Source organism: Psittacula echo (genome assembly GCF_963264785.1).
Source record: "Psittacula echo genome assembly, chromosome: 9".
Classification (NCBI taxonomy): domain Eukaryota; kingdom Metazoa; phylum Chordata; class Aves; order Psittaciformes; family Psittacidae; genus Psittacula; species Psittacula echo.
This window is the reverse complement of record NC_137745.1, coordinates 19,566,676-19,586,740: the sequence shown is the minus strand read 5'-3', so window position 1 is coordinate 19,586,740 and position 20,065 is coordinate 19,566,676. Positions and strand designations below refer to the sequence as shown.

Below are 20,065 nucleotides of genomic sequence, written 5' to 3'. Positions count from 1 at the left end.
GAGCTGGCTGAGTTTCTCTTTGTCTTACCCATTACAGTGGCTGACACGGCTAAAAAGTTGAGCTTTGATGGAGCTGAAGGGATATGCTGAACAGATTACACAACGCTATTAAATATTAAATACTTTTACTATCACACAGTATTATTAAAATATAATATGTATAAATAACAAAAAGTTGTGTAGGCAGTTTGAGCAGGTGCCCCTGCACAGACTGAAGAGGAGAGGGGACTAAGTCACCTCTTCAGGACTTGATTTGCTGGAAAAGAAAGACCATGTGATGTTGAGAAGTACTTCTTGAGCCCTTTATTTACTCTGGTTCTCTACAGTTTGTGTCACAGAACATCACTAGGACTCTAACATAAGTAAGAGGTGTTGGCCCCTCAGAGTATCATGCTTGTGATATCACTGGTATGTTGATATGGGTTCAGCGTGTTTTGGAACAGCAATGGGGGGAATGAGGTATTAGTGGCAAGTCTTTTTTCTCACCCCTCTTGTGAACAGTCTGAAATCCTCTAGTGGCACTGAATACTGTTCAAATGAAAGCTGATGAGCTGTTTTATAGCAGTTTGACAGACAGGCTGTTGTGAGGAGCTGTGCCCTAGGAGAAGACCGAGTGTGAATTCTGCTCATTTGATGTCATTCCTTCTGCAGAATGTCCGAGCTGATTGAGAAAGAGACTGAAGAGTATCGCAAAGGGGATCCGGACCCATTTGATGACCGACACCCAGGTAAGATGTCCTGAATGGTTTTGGCAGCACTAACTCTGTCACAATGGATACCAGGTAGTTCATGTTTAAGAGTAAACTATTTTTACCCTGAATGTACCTACTGCTGATCAAGGTCTGAAACTGCTTTTGCACTGGATAGTTGTGCTGTAGTGCTGATATCTGGCAGTTTTGATGTACAGCCAGTGATGCTTCTTATCTTGTTATCCTTGGATTTATTTTTTTTGGAGGTGACTTATTTACAAGTTACTGGAACAGTTTGCCTGACATCTGCATCTTCACTGTATGAAAATGATAGTTGGATACCATTAGACCACTAAAATGTGTTGTGCTTTGACTAGCAGGTATTCTAGGGATGGAATGCCTGCTAGGAAAAAATGCTAAGTCAGTGAGTAATTCATATGATTTTTTCTGTAATTCTCCTTCTGAGAGAGGTCTGGCTAACTAGAGTATGTGAAGATAGCAGTTCAGTATTAATCTTGACATCCTGAGATAGATGGCTGAGTCTTTTCCTGTTTCTCCCACAGGTCGAGCAGACCCAGAGTGCATGCTTGGTCACTTACTGAGGATACTATTCAAGAATGATGATTTCATGAACGCAGTAGGTTTGCTCTACAGCAGTATTTGTCAATTCTGTGTTGCTCTGTGATTTGAGTTCTGGACATCACCTTATCATTTTTGTTTAATCTGTGCTGGTTAACCTCACTACTTATTTAATATTTATTTTCCTGCTGTTAGGACTAGCTCTTCCGTAGCTGTGGTTTTTAAAATCTATTTAAGTGCAACTAATTTGCATTAAATTATTAAAGGGACTCAAGGAAGGGGAAGTTCATGAGCTGTTCAGGAGTGCTGGAATGTGTGTAGTAACAATTGAAATAGCTCTTCTCAAGGCTTATCAATCTCTTTGAAAATAACCGTAGCTCCTCTAATACAAGTTTAAAAACATAATTTTTGTAGGTGAAATTAATACCACTAATTCCAATGCCCTGTCTCAGAATATTTGGAAATGCTGGACTGCCTGGGGGAGCAGAGTTGTATGTCAGCTCTAGAAGACTCATACAGAGAATTAGAAGGCGAGAGTCTGACTTTCCTCTTGCATTGCTATACTCTAACACGAATTACTAGCTAGAATTTTTGGTAGCCTCACATCCCTGCAAGCACTAGACATTGCTGTAAGATTCTGACAGATTGCTTGCACGTAGCTTTCTGTCTTAAACCACAAGCTATAAGCGAACATAGATGCCATTAAAAAGGTGCTATTTTTATGTTGGCTTTTTTAGCTACTGCGTTTTTGTGGTTTTTTTGTGTATTACTAAACAGCAATTTTTTTTTTACAGGCACTTGTCTTTACAGTTCAGTTCAAGTTAGGTATTTAGTTGGTGCACAGCAAAGGGGAATCCTGTTTCTCTGAGAAGTAATTTCAATTTCTGTGGCACCGGGGGGAGCAGGTTAAGGTTTGGTCATCTTAAGATCCAGGGCTTACATACTGACATTTCTTACTTAATCATTTTGCTGCTGTGGGAGTTGTAAGGCTTTCACTGCACTGGTTTTGTTCAGAGTTGAATTTCAAACCAATGTTGTTCCTGATCTTCTCTAGCTAGTGAACGCTTATGTGATGACAAGCAGAGAACCTCCATTAAACACTGCTGCCTGCCGACTTCTTCTGGATATCATGCCAGGACTGGAAACAGCTGTTGTCTTTCAGGAAAAGGTATCTAAGGCCTGTTTTTTAATCTTGGTGAATTATGTACTACAGTGGTCTTTCCCATAAGAGAAACTGGTAAAAAGCCATGTTAAAATCCTGTCTCTGTGAAACAATCTGTTCACAGCTTTTTGATCTTGGCATGTTCAACTGGTCAAATCTTGGGTATTTCACATCTATTAAGGTATAACAGGACTGATTCAAACAGAGGAGCTGGAACTTAGTGTAATGTTTTGGGAAATGTCATTCAAATTATTTTATAGGCCTGTGAATGACACAGGCTGTATAGAGCGTGCAAACTTGCTGTAGGAGTCTTGTCCAGTAATCCTCAGCTACAGCAGAGCGATAGCAGTATTAGAGCTAACTGATAAGCGAGTCATACTTTAACTAAGCAGTCTGAAATCCACATGCTTTGTGGGGATTATCTGGAGCTGTGATTGACAGCTGAATCAGTCTTCTCTGTGTTAGCAAGTGTGCTTTTCTGAAGGAATGCACAGAGGCTTGAAAGTGAGGAGAAAGTAGATTTCACTTCTGAGCCACAGTTTCCTCATCTGAAAATTAATGTAATGCTTTTCTGAAGTTTGGAAATCAGGTAGTGATTTCTGTAGTGATACAGAAGTCTAAAATAATTTCTTTACTGTTGGAAATTTAGACATGAATTCTGAAGCATGATAAAATGAAATAATAATGTGCTCCCTTTGTGAAGGATTGAATTTAATTTGAGGTCTTTGTGATCTGTCCAAAAGCTAAGGCTGCAAGGCTTTAATCCAAAAAAATTAACAAGACTATTGTTCCCTACTTGCAGAGGATATAGCTTTCTTTCAGACTAAGTCTCTCGGTAAACTGAGAGTGTATTTTTCACTTAAGTTTTACACTTAAGGACTGTTCTTTGGACTTGAGAATGTGGCTGCCCGATGCCTGACAGTGTTGAAGGCCTGTTTGGACAGGGCTTTGAGCAACTAAGTCTAGTGAAAGGCATCCCTCCCCATGGCAGGGGGCTGGAACTAAATGAACTTTAAGGTGTCTTCCAACCCAAACCATTCTGTGGTTCTATGAATATACAGAGTTCTGTTGTGGCCCTTTAGGTTCCTGTATGTATGCAGGAGATTTCAGGGTAGCTCAGGGATCCGGTTCAAGAGAGTGCTGTTCTGGCCAGGAAGAGGCCCTCTGGTGGCCATGGTACCTTGTGTCTCGTCAGCTTAATTTTTTTTTTTAATGACATTTCAGAGCATTTAAATAATAATACAGTTTTCTTTAAATATATAACAGGCAACTCTTTAAAAATCTGTAAGCTGAGAGTTCTCATTGAAATGTATGTCTTCCTTATTACCTTTAATTGATCTTTTTACTGTATTGTATCTGTGATTCAAATTATGTGCAGTGTTTGTGTCATGATAATGATGTGTTGCGTGATGTTTCAACATCCAATAGTGATTTAGAGAGAGAAAATGAGGTAAAAAAGGAATCTTTCATTCTAAACCATCGTATTTTCAATTGACTATTTTAAATTTTAAATAACACTTATCCAACCTAGTTAAGAAAAGATGCCTGGCAGCCTGTGTTTGAACACTGCAGATTGTGTTGCTATTAAAATTATTAACCATATTTAACATGAAGATCTTCATATATACAGATTGATATACCTGCATGCATTTCTCTCCTCCCCAAACATTGTGGAGAATTGTTCTTTTGGCTAGTGAGTAGTCATTAGTATAAAGAGTTCCTCTGGCACCAGGTAGCTTGCTCGTTTAAGACTTTTCAATTTAGCCTTAGTAAGCTTTTAGTGAAACATAAGATTTAGCCAAATTCCGTTCTACTTGGTGTCAGTTCAATGTGGCTTCTTTGAAATCTGCTAAATTGCTGGAGATTTATCCAGAGGAGGGCCACGAAGGTGATCAGGGGCTGGAGCACCTCCCATATGAAGATAGGCTGAGAAAGTTGGGGCTGTTCAGCCTGGAGAAGAGAAGGCTGCGTGGAGACCTCAGAGCAGCTTTCCAGTATCTGGAGGAGCCTACAAGGATACTGGAGAGGGACTTTTCGTCTGGAACTGTAGCAATAGGACAAGGAGGAATGGGTTTAAACTTAAGCAGGGGAAGTTCAGGTTAGATATAAGGAAGAAGTTCTTTAATGTGAGAGTGGTGAGGCACTGGAACAGGTTGCCCAAGGAAGTGGTAAATGCTCCATTCCTGGCGGTGTTCAAGGCCAGGTTGGATGGGGCTTTGAGCAACCTGGTCTTTTGGGAGGTGACCCAGCCTGTGGCAGAGAGCTGGAACTAGATGATCTTAAAGTCTGTCCTGGATTCAGCAGTAGCAGTCATTTTTCTCCTGTGTTCCAGTGCTGTGTTTTTAACTTTCAGCCTGGGAACAACACTGATAACACCAGTGTTTTTAGTTGATGCTAAGTAATGTTTACTCCGACCAAGGACTTTCTCAGTCTCATGCTCTGCCAGGGAGGAGGGGAAGCTGGGAGGAAGCAGAGACAGGACACCTCACCCACACTAGCCAAAGGGGTATTCCATACCACAGGATGTAATGCCCACTATATAAACTGGGGGCAGTTACCTGGAAGGGCTAGACCGCTGCTTGGGTCGGGCTGGGTATCTGTCGGCGGGTGGTGAGCAATTGTATTCTCTTCCCTTGTTATTTCCATTATTATTATTATTATTGATGGTAGCAGTAGTGGTTTTGTGTTATACCTTAGTTACTGGGCTGTTCTTATCTCAACCCATGGGAGTTACATTCTTTTGATTCTCCCCATCCCTTCGGGAGTGGGGGGAGGAAGAAGGCGGAGGGGGAGTGAGCAAGTGGCTACGTGGTTCTGAGTTACCGGCTGGGCTTAAATCGTGACAAAGTCCTTTCCAACCCAAACCATTTTGTGATTCTATGATTCTATATTGGTGAAACCAGCAGGAGCTTTGGGCTTGTGTGTTTCAACTCATCAATTTATACCTGTAGTGTTTGGCTGCCTCCTAGGCAGTAGGTTGACTGGCCTCTCCAGAAGCGCTTTTGCAGGTATGCAAATCCTCATTCCAAAGATCTTATGCCTGGTAATAGTTTTATGCAGCTTAAAATGTTAATTTATTTCTTTTTCTGGTTTCATATATTTTTGCTTACTTACGTGATGGGTAGGAAATGTAGCCTGGTCATTGCTAGAGAGAGGGAGAATTGTTACCAACAGATGCTTTCCCTGGGACTGAGAAGTTACAAATGGAATGTAACTGTTGGAATTGCTTTCTTATTTTCTTCATTCTAGGAAGGCATAGTTGAAAATCTGTTTAAGTGGGCACGAGAGGCTGACCAGCCACTAAGGACGTATGCAACGGGACTATTAGGAGGAGCTATGGAAAACCAAGATATTGCTGCAAATTACAGGGATGAGAACTCGCAGCTGGTAACGATCTCTCCATCACTTCCCTTTTTAGAGGGTGGATTTCCTTACCTTGTTTGGGTTTTAATTATTTCATTTGTGGGGAGTTCACATACATGAGTTAGTATATGGGTCTCATGGTGGTTGTTATAATATCTGTGCGAGTCAGTAGCTCATGCTTTCCATCCTTTCCTGACTGATTTCCCCCATTTGCTGAGCTTGGGGCATGCAGTGTAATTATTGTGTTATACCAGTTGTGCTAAAAAGACTAGTGGAAACCTAGGAAAGAAGGCTAATAATGCTTTTTAATGGGACTCACGTTCATAGCTTCCTTAAAGAAACATTTTCAGAAGCTTTACATCTGTAACTGTCACATGTTGTGATTTATGTACCAGACAGGGATTTTAAAATGAAAGGTAAATCAACATGGGAACAGCTTAATATGAAATTTCATTCACTTCAGTACTAAACCTTTTACCAGTTTCGTGTTGATTCTGTATGATGTTTACCAGCAATTGAGATGACTTTTAGAAAATAGGGTAGGCAAATTTGTCTCCCAGGACAGTGTACGGTGTGTTTAAGCATAGGTGAATCCTAATTCTTGCAAAGAGAAAGCCTTTAAAAGTAAAAGCATGACCTTAGGCTCTGTGGACCTGCAATTTGTCAAAGCTGCTGTTTTCAAAGGGAATGTTTCCTTTAGGCTAGGCAGAGACAATGGAGGGATGGTGCAAGCTGGTATGTGATTCTGTTAGCACCAATATAGCTCATCTGCTTTTAATGGCTTTTAAACCACTTCCTTCTTATGCAGGAGATGAGGTGCCAATACTTTAAAATGAAAGTAGCTGTAGCGAAAAGGATTGGAGTTTTCTTATTCACTTTGAAATCATTATTTCTCTGGGTAAATGTACACCACAGCATTTATTTACACACTTTATGCTGCAGGGTTGGTTTTATGATAAGAACAAAAAACATTGCCAGTGTGAGTTGCATGACCAAAGCAAGAAGTGTGTTCTCATGCATGCTGCTTTTGTGAAACAGGTGGCTTTGGTGCTTCGGCGGCTACGAGAGCTCCAGGTGACTGAAATGACAACAAAACAAGAAAACAAGCGTCCCAGTCCTCGGAAAGTGCCATCAGATCCTCTGCTGCCTCTAGATGAAGAAGCTGTGGATATGGATTATGGGGAGATGGCAGTAGATGGAGAGCAAGAGGAAGTTACTGGTGATGTGGATATCTCCTTTCATCTTGATTCAAGTCATAAGACCAGTAGCAGAGTAAACTCTGCTACAAAGCTAGATGATGGAGGACTGAGAAAAAGCAAATCAGGGAAACAGCATGAAAGAGACGGCTTCCGGAAGGCCAAGCAGAAGCTGGGCTTCTCCACTTCAGAACCAGAACGGATGTTTGTTGAACTGTCCAACAGCAGCTGGTCAGAAATGTCCCCATGGGTGATTGGCACTAATTATACACTTTACCCTTTGACTCCCGCCATAGAGCAGAGGCTAATTCTTCAGTACCTGACTCCTTTAGGGGAGTACCAAGAGGTGAGCACATGAAGGTGGGAGGAAGCACCCTGTGCTTGAATTCTCCTGACAAAACTGAGTGGTATTGTGGAGACAAATTTGCAGAACTCTCATATCATTCTGATGTTGGTTGATACGAAGGAGATCGGTAACCTATCTGGAGCTGTTGATGACTTTGAAATTGGTGAAGTCATTAGTTTGAGTATTACTTGGTAGGTAACACTCAAACTGAAGCCCAGCAGGTGTGTGGTCTAGTAGCTGGAGCATGGCAGTAGGTATTTTATTCTTAGTTTCTGTTGAATTTGGTGATGGTTTAGATGGCACAGGGCAAGTCACTTTGAAATACAGACATCTTTCCTCTGGGGGATGAGAGAGACTCCTGCAGTTAGAAGTCTGAGGAAATAATGAACTTGAAATTAAAAATGAAGTGGTTTAAGCTCTGCAGGAGTTATGATGTTATGCAGATGTTTTTGAGAGCTGTTGTTACTTAAATGGACAAAGTAGTTGGGCAGTGCCAGATTTACCAAAATGTGTTTCCTTTTTTCTCTTATCCATAAACCTTAAGTTAGCATAGGTCTGCAGGCCACTTTTATTCCTGCCTAATCTTTTTTTAGGTGGTTTAGCTTAATTTGAAATAGAACAAAGCAACACAGTTTTGCTTTGTGATATACGTTATATGTGTGTGCACGTGTGTGCCTTGCTTCAGTGAGAGCCAAAGAAACCATTATCCCCCTAATACCCTGCATGCTGACTGGATTACTTCATATGCCAGCAATAATAGGATATAAAAATAGGAATTAATACTATAAAGCTGTTACACAAAGAATTATGCAAAGGGTTTTGGTTTGTTGCCCTGCTCTCCTGTTTTTTCTGTTCAGTTGTTGGGTAGTTGTCTTTGCACAGATGGAAAGTGGAACCTATCGCCAGGGTGGTATCTGTGTGGATTTGCCATAGCCGCACTTGAAGGAGAGTCTTAAGATTTCCGTGTGGCAGCTGTCATGCACCTTGCTGCAGTCAGCAGATGTATTACAAGAGGTCTGTTAACCTTTATTGCTTCCTATGGATGGAGCTGGTTACCACTGACCTCTCATAACAGGTATCTGCTAATAGGGGAAAATTGGGGGTTTTAGAGAGTAAAACCCAAAAGAGATCTTATATTTCCCATGAAACATTCAGCTAGTCTCCCACTGTTTTTCTCAGCTGCTACCCATCTTTATGCAACTGGGATCAAGGGACCTGATGATGTACTACATCGACCTGAAGCAAACCAACGATGTGCTGCTCACTTTTGAGGCCCTTAAGGTAAATTACTTTCATAATGCCTATGGTCTAAAATGGACCATAAACATTGTAAAAGGATTGAATGTATATCTACTGCTTGCGGCAAAGGCAAATGCTCACCTTCTTTAGGCCTGTGTGCATTCGCTGGAGTTGGAATTGGCTTTCACTCAGCTTAAATGCATTGTGGTTTTTGTTTTATAGCTCTCAAGTATTTAAAATCAAAAAAGGGGGGGAAGGGATGAAAAGATCTTACTTGTGCAGGAAGTGCCATTAATTTCTCCTGCCATCTGCCTAAATGAAGAGGATAAAAATTCTTTTTTTGGTCAAATGCTTGTGTCCCTGCTGCCCTTAGACAGCATTCCTGAGTTGTTCCACTGGTTGTCTTCTCACAGGACATTTGTGAGGGGTAAGAAGCATAAGCGGCTTACTCCCAGAAGCCCCAGCATGACATCTCTGAGCTTAATGTTTGAAATACAATAGTTTTGTGTGATTAGTCTTTAAGGTTACCTGCCCAAGGTACAGAACCACAAAAATAACCTTATTCAAGCCAAACTTGCAGTGCAGCAGCACAAGTTGTATTTTTCTGTGTGTTCTTTCTGTCTGTTGTGGTAACTTCTCTGCCTCTCATCCTCCAAGCGTCATCTGTCTCCTTATTTCACTGTCATTTGTCTGAGAATTTATTTACAAGGAGCAGTGTTCCTACCAGAGTTGTAGGTTATTTCAGCTGGGAGTGGATGGGATTTACTGTTCCTTCTTTCTTACTTACTTCTTACAGTTCTTACTGTTCCTTCTGAAGGTGTTAGTAATACAGGAGTGTGTAGTAAACTTCAGTGCAGCTGCAGACTTTGGTTTTAACAATAGCCTTTAAACTTTATTTTATAACATTATTCTTGCTGGCAGTGTGGCATTTACAAACTATGAATTCAAATTTAAATATTTCTTGGTGATGATGGCAAGTAAGTATGAAAAGAATAGGAAGACTTAAGGTAGCCAATTGGATAGTTTCTAAGTTGCTCTGCTTCTCCTGTATTTTTTCCAAGATGTGTAATACAAAGTTACGGTGTCTTTTTTGTTTTTGCCGTTGGGATAAATACTACGTTCTGCAGTTAGATGTAATGGGAGGAGAAAATAAGGTGAACAAAGCACAGAGCATGTGTTTCTTCTGCCATCTGTTTTTCTGTGGGGTGGGGGATGGAATTCATGACAGTTTGAAGAATCCCAGTCTAATCTGCTTTTATCCTTCCTTAGCATTTGGCATCATTGCTGCTGCACAACAAGTTTGCAACGGAGTTTGTTGCTCATGGAGGAGTGCAAAAGTTGCTGGAGATTCCTCGTCCTTCCATGGCAGCAACAGGGGTCTCCATGTGCTTGTATTATTTGTCTTACAATCAAGATGCCATGGAGAGGGTAAGAGGCATGCTTTCACTGTAACAGCAGCAGTTTCTGTTGTTTCTCAGTGTTTCTACCTGTGTTCAAACAGTGAACAAACAGCTTCTAACCTAAAAAGTAAATTTATATAGACTTTGGTATGTGCAGGTGGTTGGTAGTATATGAATAATGGTGTATTTGAGTGTTTTGTTTCAAGAGTTTGGATTTCATTTCCTAGGGAGCTAACTGAAGATCTCTGTCTTGTCAGCATTGTCTCAATACTTTTATCTCCCTTTTCATTTTACTATTCCTTCATTTTCTTCCAAAAACCCCACCAAAACCAAAAAGCCTCCCCCATTCTCATTTGCCTTTCCTTTCCTGGCTGTTCCAATGGATACTCAAGATTGTGTTTTTCCATGCACGGTCCCAGTGTGGATAGCTTCAGTGTTACATGTACCACAAGTCAGATTCCAAGCGGCAGCACAGCCTCTGTGATGGTGCTGGAGTGCAGCAGACCACCAGTGCACGTCTGGTCTGAATTGTTCAGGAACTCAAACTAAATGACACTAAAAGTTCTCTGTGGCCTGAGCTTCTCAATGTCAAAACAGCTGACCATGAAGGTGAAATTCCTCACTTCATATTTTAACATAGAAAAAAAGCCTTAAAAGAAATCGTCCTCTCAGTTCAGTTGTGTTCCTCCAGCAAGATCACTTTAAACAGGCTGATATTGGCAGTCCACCTTTAAGCTTCAGTTTCCCAGGTACTTTAAATATTGATTCTGTTTCCTTATTTTTTTGTACTGGCAGCAGCACTTACGTGCTATGAACTGATCCACTTTATTCTGAAGTTGCTACCGTGCCAAGCAAAAGAGATGAACTTTCAGCTTGAGAGCATTAGTACTGGCATATAGGAACATCATGCTCTAACATTCAAAGCAACTGCGAAGTTGTAGTCTAAAGCCTTGCAGCTCTGCTCTGCTTTGAGTGATAACTTTGCATTCCTGGCCTGGCCCTGGCATTGTCTAGGGGCTTGAGGGTTTTTATTTGGGTTTTCATGTTTAGTTTTTTTGGCTGAATATTGAAGCAGTTTAACTGGTAACTGTACATTTCTGCTTATATATTCCTAGTTTTTGACAATGTCTTGAGTGTGTATTGTGATTTTAACAAGCTTAACACTCTTGAGGACATACTGGCTGGACTAGTAGTGGTTGTTTAAGGCTCAGTCTGTATGGATTCTGCTGGCATTTGTACGAGTGTGTTCAAAAACCTTTTGGTAATCGTGATTGATCAGGGGTGTCTGTATCCTTTATTATATCTCACAAGGGCAATAAAAGTGAATTTGGAATAATGTTCCCTCCACTTTTTTTGCCCACTATGTCAGAAAGATATATCCTGGTGGCATATAACCTGCTTTGGTGTTTCTGTGAGCTTTGTCATGAGAAAACTCTGTATGCTCTCTTTTCTCCTTTTTTCTTCCTGATTCCACTTACTGCCTGAATTGTTGTTCAAAAGGATAATCAAAAGCTGTGGCAGGGTGCTATGTGAGGATTTTGTCTCCTCAGGCCATGTCATGAAACCATGCAGCTGTTTTGTAGTGACATCAACTCATCTGCTGTATGTTATCTCTAATATAGATACAAGGTAGAGCAGTTTTCTGTGGTACGTTCCTCTCTTGTCTTTGGATTTCAGAGGAAGCAAGTTTCAAAGGGCAGTCCTTTGTCTTGTTTATGCCAAGCCTCTGGTCTTGAAGTGAAACCAAGGCTGGACCTGGTAGCAGTGTATTCTTTGAATATGTCCAACACCAGCAGAGACAAAAAAATCTGCTCCCTTGACATTTGGCAGCTGATGCCAGTGCTTCAGCTCTCTGTGCTATTCCTCTTGGCACTGACCCTGGCAGAGAGTTCCAAGTTCCTCATTGTTAGAAGCTAACAAACATATGCAGAAATGCAGTTCCAACACATGGTCTGCATGTCTCAGAGGCACTATCTGAGAAAACAAAAAGACTGGCTCAGTTGTCTATTGCCACAGAAAGTCAAGCTTTAGATTTATGTTTGATCCTTGCAGTTCCCCTAGACTTCCATGCAACCACAGTTTGCTAGAACTGTGTATGATACTGTTACGCTGAGAAGAATTTTTGTTTCTTCAGTGGAAACTTCTCTTCCTTCTCTGCCTCTAACGAAGCATACTTTGGATAGCTTGAGGTGGCATGGAAAAGGACTCTCTGGAGGTACACTGCACTAAGACTGTAATGGTCAGGGAAAGGACCAATTGCTAATGCTACGTTGCCACATCATAGCTTTTACTAGTTTCACAGGGTCTCTCTTCTACTGGTCTGGAAATGGGACTTTTTATTTCATGTCTGAGATGTCCCAGGTCAAGATGGAAGTAACTGATATTTGTCCTCTGTCTATTTGCCCCTTAAAGAACCCTCATTCTCCTTGGACAGTTTTTCTTTAGCAATCTCAAGGCCTTCTCAGGAATGTTATTTTGTTTTCTAGGTGTGCATGCACCCCCATAATGTTCTTTCAGATGTAGTGAACTACACCTTATGGCTAATGGAGTGCTCCCATGCCTCGGGATGCTGCCATGCTACCATGTTCTTTTCCATTTGCTTCTCCTTCCGTGCTGTTCTGGAGCTCTTTGACAGGCATGATGGCCTTCGGCGTCTGGTTAATCTGGTAAGGCTTGTAGTTTTACATGGTGAACAGGATTTTATGTCAGGTTTTGCACCCTGTAGAGGGCAGCTGTGGAGAGTTCTGTTTCTTTGCTTGGTTGTTTTTTTCTGTCCTCGCTTCCCAGGATATGGAAAGGTGAGATGAGTTTTCTAAGCAACATACACATGGACCACTTTTTCTTTATTATTTTTCTTATTATTATATGATTATTGTCTAGAGACTTGCTACCCTTTCAAGAGCTTATTGGTACAACTGGGTTAAGCAGTACTTATCCAAACAGTAGTGGCTTAATGTTAGCTTGGGAGTTTCTCACCATTCCACATACATGTGCGATATTGTCATGCACCCTTTTGGATGCAGATAAATCCAGCCTTGTTCCAGGAGAAGTACAGCCTTTTGAGCACAAATTATGCTGTGTATGTACAAAAAAATGTGCAGTCCTAATAGCTTAGGTTGTATCTAACTTGAGAATGTCACTGCAGGGTGTGAGCACACTTTGTGTTGTATAATGCCTAATAGTATTAGGCACAACACTGCCTCCAGATCTACACTGATGTAACTTCTGGATTTCTTTCTTCATAGGTAGGGGGAAATGATTCTTTTTAGACTTGCTATATGCAGGTAGCCTTTTCTGTTCAGCCAACTTTTGGCAGCTCTCAGAGAGAGCTTGTATGTCTTGTGTGCAAGGTAAGTTGTTTGGGTTTAGTGCAGCTGAGAATTGTAGGTGCTTTTGTTTTTTCCCCTGAAGAGTGAGCTGATGAAACTTTATTTTGCCTCCCACCCAACCTCTTCCTGAAGATAAGCACTCTTGAGATCTTAAACCTGGAAGACCAAGGAGCCCTCCTGAGTGATGATGAGATCTTTGCCAGTCGCCAGACTGGGAAACACACCTGTATGGCCTTGCGTCGATACTTTGAGGCTCATCTTGCTATCAAACTTGAACAGGTGAAGCAGTCACTCCAGCGCACTGAGGGTGGCATTCTGGTCCATCCACAGCCCCCCTACAAGGTGAGTAACATGTTGCAAGCTGTTAACATGGTGGTTGCATTTTTCAAGTGAATCCAAGCTTCAGGAATATGTAGATGTCTTTGGAAGCCAGTGGAATAACTAAGCAGTGTGCAACTTATAGAGACAGGGATTTTATTTGTATTTTTTTCCTGCCTTGTGGAATGACACTACGATAGGAAAATACAGAAGAGCCTTTAAGGTTCATCTGAACTACATTCGATTGAGTACTAATTTGATACATTCTGCTCTTCTGCTGTGGTTCCATTTGCATCTCTTAAAAACTTAAGTTAAAGGCAGGTTTATTTTTGATACTTGTGGGATTTTCAATCTTTTAATCTCTGAAAGGACAGTATCTTTATGTACAGAAAATGCATCATGTTAGAAAACTTGGAAATAAGTTTGATTTTTATAATGACAACAGAAATGTCTTTCGTACATCATTGTTTTTAGGGATGATCTGGAAGATTCTTGTCCTGGCCATGGTTTTTTTTTCCTGCTTTCTCCCTGCGAAGTGATTTTGGCTGTTTGTTTTGAAGGGAGCACATTTACCTGTGGTTTCTGGTTTAATTTATGATGTTTTTGTGAAAGAGCTGAAATAAGAAAACACAAAGGGGTTTTTGCTTCTGCAAAAGTCAGTTATTTTGGTAACTAAAGAAATGTATATAAGCTATTGCCTTCTTACATAATTTAAACAAATTATTGAAAGGAATGCTTGTTAGAAATTTCCTTTTTTTCTTTAGTAGGTTTTGTAGTTAGAAATTAGAAACTAATTGTTATTTTTGCAGCCTTTTTAATGGTTTAGCAGAAATACATTTTGAATGATAACCTAGTGACTGCTACATTAATAGCTTAAAAGCTACTAAGTAGAGTTTTAATTTAATGTAATTTCTTAAATTGGCCTAAGCCTTGTAGGACTGCAAAGAAACTTAATGGATATTATTCTTAAGCTTATTATTGTATATTATAGTGACAGTTGCTGTACTCTTTTCTAATTGGGGAATAAACCAGACAGTAAATACTTAATCTGCAAGATACAGTTCTGGTCTGCTCTTTGTGAATGTCATTTTTGGTTAAATCCCAGCAGTGGGGGACTTGATAGCAGAATATTGTAGTGCATGTCTGTAACCTTTGTGATCTCTTCTAATGCTTCCAACTTATTTCCCCACAGGCCTGTTCATATACCCATGAGCAGATTGTAGAGATGATGGAGTTCCTGATTGAATATGGTCCAGCACAGCTCTTCTGGGAGCCAGCAGAGGTTTTCCTCAAATTGTCTTGTGTCCAGCTCATGCTTCAGCTCATTTCAATAGCGTGCAACTGGAAGACGTACTATGCAAGGTGAGCAGTTTGCTGTGGTACTGCATTCTAGTGCAGTAAGTTGCAATTATTGGGCAGGACGTTGCATTTTGAGAGTTTTCTACCTTTCTGATAGTATTTAAAACAGGCCCATACTGGTTAGTGCTGTTAGGGCCTGTGCTCTAGCTACACAGGGATTGTAGAAGTTAACACCGTGGAAAGCAGGACTAAAATTTTGAGGTAGAGAGGGATTTCTGAAGAGCCAAAATGCCTCAGGCCTTTGATGTCTGTCAACTCAGCATCATAGTAGAGCTTAACCACAGTTCTGTGCCACTTCCTGTCTCATAATTTATCTTTTGTTAGACTAGAAAAACCTTCGAAGTAGAGGATGAAATCAAGACCTCTTAATCCTGGAAAGAGGTGGAATGTCTGTTTGGATGTAGTAAATGTAGCTGACTTGAAAGGACACTGTATCATTTTGATTTGTTGGTATTTGAAGTTTCCTGAGCAGATACAACTGTACAGAGGAGTCGTGTGAATATGCAACAAGCCAGTATTCAAGATAGGAAAAAGACTGAAGATTGTTACTGTGGATTGCTCAGGTTCATGTTCTTAGAAGTTATACAACCAGCTGTTAAACTCAACGTAGTGTTAGGTGGGGGCTGACCTTATGATGCTCCACTTTCAATTTTCTCCCTTGTCTTGGCTGCAGACAAGCTTTGGGAACACCACAATATTCTGTTATCTTTCCCCCCATCTCCCTACCCAAAATATTTGCAGCATCCTTAAGAAAGGAAGCTGTGATAGAATACCATTAGGATCCTGTCCCCAGTTCAAAAGGAGGATGGGCACAAATTTCCAGTCTTTATTTATCCTAATGACCATCTGCTTCCCAGAGTGAACTGAGATATCTCTAGAGATATGTTCTGGTGAGTCACTGTTTGCTGTAACTAATTGTCATCAGCAGTATTCTTGTCACCAGGACTCCCACCCTCCTTATTTCTGCTGCCTGCCTGAACTTCCTAATTCAACTTGAAAGCCTTGAAATCTATTTTGTTTCTGCAGTCCCCTGCCTACCTTTCCCTCTCTCAGGTTGCACTCCCCTGAGTAGTTTCTGTTCTCCTGGTTTTTATTCTCTGCAGCTGTTTCCTAATTGCTGCTTGGGTTAACTCTTACCTTCCCACACAGGCTTACAAACCTTCCCCCTTTTCTTTCATTCTGCTCTCCTGCCTCTTGCTTAACAGCCCTTTTCATCTTCCACACACCTGTGTCTTTCTTAAACTGGTGCCCATGTTGATGCCTTTTTCCTATCACAGTTGCCTGTTCTACTGCTGAACAGCTTCCCTTAGCTTCAGAAAAACTTCCTTCCTAGTTGACTGTGACTATATTTTAGATAAGTGTTTTCCATCTAAGATGTAGAGTTATGTTAGATTTAGAAGCTTAATTTAGAATACTTTTGTGGATAAGTCTTAACATTCTTACTTATATAAACAGAAGTTGACAGTGCTTTTAGGAGCCTGTGGGCAGTGTGGGATAAATGTTGACAGACTGCAGGCAATGGTGTGCATATGAGCACTGGCTTCTGTGGAGACAAGCCCTTTAAAAGTGAAACCTGCTAAAATGAAAAGGCACCATTAAATACATCAGATGGGACTGATTTACTCCTATTTGTTGGAGTAGGATAGCTTGAATACTCTGTAATGTATTGAAACAACTCTCTGTGTATACCTCTAAGAAGTCTTTCTGTTGTTTGTCTTCCAGGAATGACACAGTACGATACGCTTTGGATGTACTAGCCATCCTGACTGTGGTTCCTAAAATCCAGTTGCAGTTGGCAGAACCTGTGGATGTGTTAGATGAAGCTGGATCTACTGTTTCCACTGTGGGTAAGCTGAATATGGTCCTTATGGCTTACTTATCAGTTGTCTTCTGCTACATATTTTTTAGCTGTCTGTTTCTCACCTACAGTGAGACAAGGGTTAAAATAATTCATGTATTTAGAGTTATTGTCAAGGATGCAAATAAATGGGAGAGTAGACTGTGGTTAGGATTGTGTTATGATTAGCACTGTGGTTGGATTACAAATTCGAAGCCATGGTCTTTGAGTTGCACTTGTTTTCAAGAGCTCATTAAATACGGGTGGAGGCAAATCTGCTTTTGTAATGGGAGTATTAGGTTCCTGAACTTCCCAGAAATTTAGTTCTCCTGGGGATATGGCATCTGAGAATATGGGAGAGGAGCACTTATGGTTGTTTAAGTTATGCTCTAATGGCTATTTGCAGGTTCACTTTGCAAATGAATGAGATGTGCTTGGATCAAATCTAGGGCTTATGCACTAACTGGGGCTTGGCTCTATTTTTTTAAGAATAGAAAAAGGCAGAGTATAGATACAGGCAAAAGACAATTTATTTTGCACAAATCCTTTTTCTATACAACACACCAGTTCTTTCTTGAATGAGGGTTTTCATCTTCTGAAGCGACATGAAAGGAACAGGAGCTTTGTCAGGCCTGACTCCATTTGGAAGCTGTGATATGGGTGTTGGTTGGTTTGGGTTTTTTTGCTTGTGTAACAGAGTCCCCTTCTTTCTTCTCTGTTTCCACTTTGTTAGTATTTATACAAGACAGTTGCTTTCTGCAGTAAGAATCAGAGGTGTGCCTGTGCATCTTTCTCTGTGCCAGGTATCCCAGGCTTTGTGTTCCTGGGCATGCCTGATCACCTTCTCTGAAAGATTGACCACTTACTGGTGATGAAGTGGAGGAGCATCAGTGTACGAAAATGTTTTGCCAGGGAGGTAGAATATGTCTTACACTTATTACCAGAATGTCAGGAATTCCCAGAATGAAAACAGAATTACCTCTTCCACAAATTTGTTGAAGGTGCCCTTACTTTTCTGATGAACTGTGTAAGTTATATTTTACAGTACTAAAGAAACTATTTGTTTCCTCACTAGGTATTAGTATCATCCTTGGAGTTGCTGAGGGTGAGTTTTTCATTCATGATGCTGAGATTCAGAAATCAGCCCTTCAAATCATCATCAACTGTGTGTGCGGCCCAGATAATCGGATCTCCAGTATTGGCAAATTCATCTCTGGAACTCCTCGACGAAAACTTCCTCAGGCCCCCAAGAGCAGTGAGCACACATTAGCCAAGATGTGGAATGTGGTACAGTCTAACAATGGCATCAAAGTGCTCCTGTCATTGCTGTCTATAAAGATGCCAATCACAGATGCAGATCAGATCAGAGCGCTAGCCTGCAAAGCCTTGGTGGGGCTGTCGCGTAGCAGCACTGTCCGGCAGATCATCAGCAAACTGCCGCTCTTCAGCAGCTGCCAAATTCAGCAGCTGATGAAGGAGCCGGTGCTCCAGGACAAGCGCAGTGAGCACGTCAAGTTTTGCAAATATGCAGCAGAGCTGATAGAGCGTGTCTCGGGGAAGCCATTGCTGATTGGCACAGATGTGTCTCTGGCTCGATTGCAGAAAGCAGATGTGGTGGCCCAGTCAAGGATCACGTTTCCTGAGAAGGAGCTGCTGCTCCTGATTCGGAACCATCTCATCTCCAAGGGCCTAGGAGAAACTGCATCTATCCTTACTAAAGAGGCTGATCTACCTATGACTGCAGCATCTCATTCATCTGCCTTCACCCCTGTTGCTGCTGCCGCCTCTCCTGTGACCCTGCCTCGCACTCCTCGTATAGCTAATGGCATCTCAGCCCGTTTGAGTAGCCACACATCTGTAGGTTCCACTGCCACCTCTGTCCACGCTCAGGCAAGGCCATCTGCATCCCAAGGTCCACTTGCTCTTCCAGGCCCTTCTTATGCCAGCAACTCTCCTCTGATTGGCAGGATTAGTTTTGTCAGGGAGAGGCCATCTCCCTGCAACGGCAGAAAAATCAGAGTGTTGCGACAAAAATCGGACCATGGCGCCTACAGCCAGAGCCCAGCTATCAAAAAGCAGTTGGACAGACACCTTCCTTCCCCACCCACACTGGACAGTATAATCACAGAGTACCTTAGGGAGCAGCACGCCCGCTGCAAGAACCCTGTTGCCACCTGTCCCCCTTTCTCTCTCTTTACTCCCCACCAGTGTCCTGAGCCAAAACAGAGGCGCCAAGCGCCAACTAACTTTACCTCACGGCTGACCCGCAGGGCAGCCTTTCCGAAGTACGGAGGGGTGGACGGTGGCTGCTTTGATAGACACCTTATATTTAGCAGGTAAGGAAGAAAAATGTTTCTTGATCCCTCTCAGGATGTATCCTGTGACAAAAAGCCTTACCTGGATTCAGGCTGTGCAGTCCCACAGAGGAATATCCTTGAAGAGAAAAGTGTTTCAGTTCAACAGTGACAAGTGGGAGAGCCTTGAAAAGCTTTTTCGGAAGTTGTTCTGTTTTTCTTATACTGACCCTTAGTACATAAAGCACACTTTATTTCCAGTATCACGTTAATTCAGTAGCAACATTGACTAATGAAGCTTACAGCTCTTTGTTTTCCTTTGGAAGGTAAGTATGTAACACCGGTTTGACACAAGAGTGTAGCATAGCCTTGAGGTTGGTTGGCTGACAGATGCAGGACAGCAAGAATCCATGTTTTGCTCTTGCAGCTGAATCCACAGCACCACAATTGTTAATCTTTTTCTGTGGGCTTTCATTGCTGAGGTTATATTAGAAGATGATGTAAAGTTTATAAAAATAAAGATGACACATAGATGAAAGCATCTTCACAGTGAAACCAGTATGACCTTGGGAAATTATGATAGGGGGTTACTTGGCTGATGTCCTGTGTCTTTTTGTGTTGAGTGTTTCAGAACTATGAGAAGATTTTTTTGCTGGCTGTCTTTACTTATCCAGGTGACAGCATTACAGGTTTTCCATCAATGCAAGTTTGAAGATGGACTCAATATGCTTCAACTTAATGATGTCCTTTAACAAAAGCACTTAATACTGCAAAACAAACCCTGAAATGATGCAAACATGGTTGTAACATACTCACTTGAGCGCTAGTCTTACAACTGACACTTAGCTTGTCCTAGAAGAAAGCTGTAACTTGTACCTACATGACATTTAGCGACTGGATTTAATATCATCGCACAGCATTTTAGTTTTACTCTTCTCTCTCTTTTGGCTGACC

General features: G+C 41.4%; 1 protein-coding gene across 7 annotated transcripts in view; it reads left to right on the top strand.

Moving 5' to 3' along the window:
* Nucleotides 1-20,065, top strand: part of DCAF1 (DDB1 and CUL4 associated factor 1) — a 54,810-nt gene that overhangs the window by 9,270 nt on the left and 25,475 nt on the right. For 6 of the 7 annotated variants that reach the window (XR_013957638.1, XM_080625362.1, XM_080625363.1 and 3 more), the window contains exons 3-14: nt 652-728; nt 1,253-1,326; nt 2,323-2,436; nt 5,680-5,817; nt 6,832-7,335; nt 8,515-8,616; nt 9,844-10,002; nt 12,461-12,640; nt 13,436-13,645; nt 14,814-14,983; nt 16,703-16,827; nt 17,893-19,153. Coding sequence is in view for 6 of the 7 variants with exons in the window: in XM_080625362.1 (XP_080481488.1) it covers nt 652-728; nt 1,253-1,326; nt 2,323-2,436; nt 5,680-5,817; nt 6,832-7,335; nt 8,515-8,616; nt 9,844-10,002; nt 12,461-12,640; nt 13,436-13,645; nt 14,814-14,983; nt 16,703-16,827; nt 17,893-19,153 (3,114 nt within the window). In the remaining variant the exon portion in view is untranslated. Of the gene's footprint in view, nt 1-651; nt 729-1,252; nt 1,331-2,322; nt 2,437-5,679; nt 5,818-6,831; nt 7,336-8,514; nt 8,617-9,843; nt 10,003-12,460; nt 12,641-13,435; nt 13,646-14,813; nt 14,984-16,702; nt 16,828-17,892; nt 19,154-20,065 lie in introns of those variants that run through there. The other variant, XM_080625366.1, reaches the window with a different exon arrangement.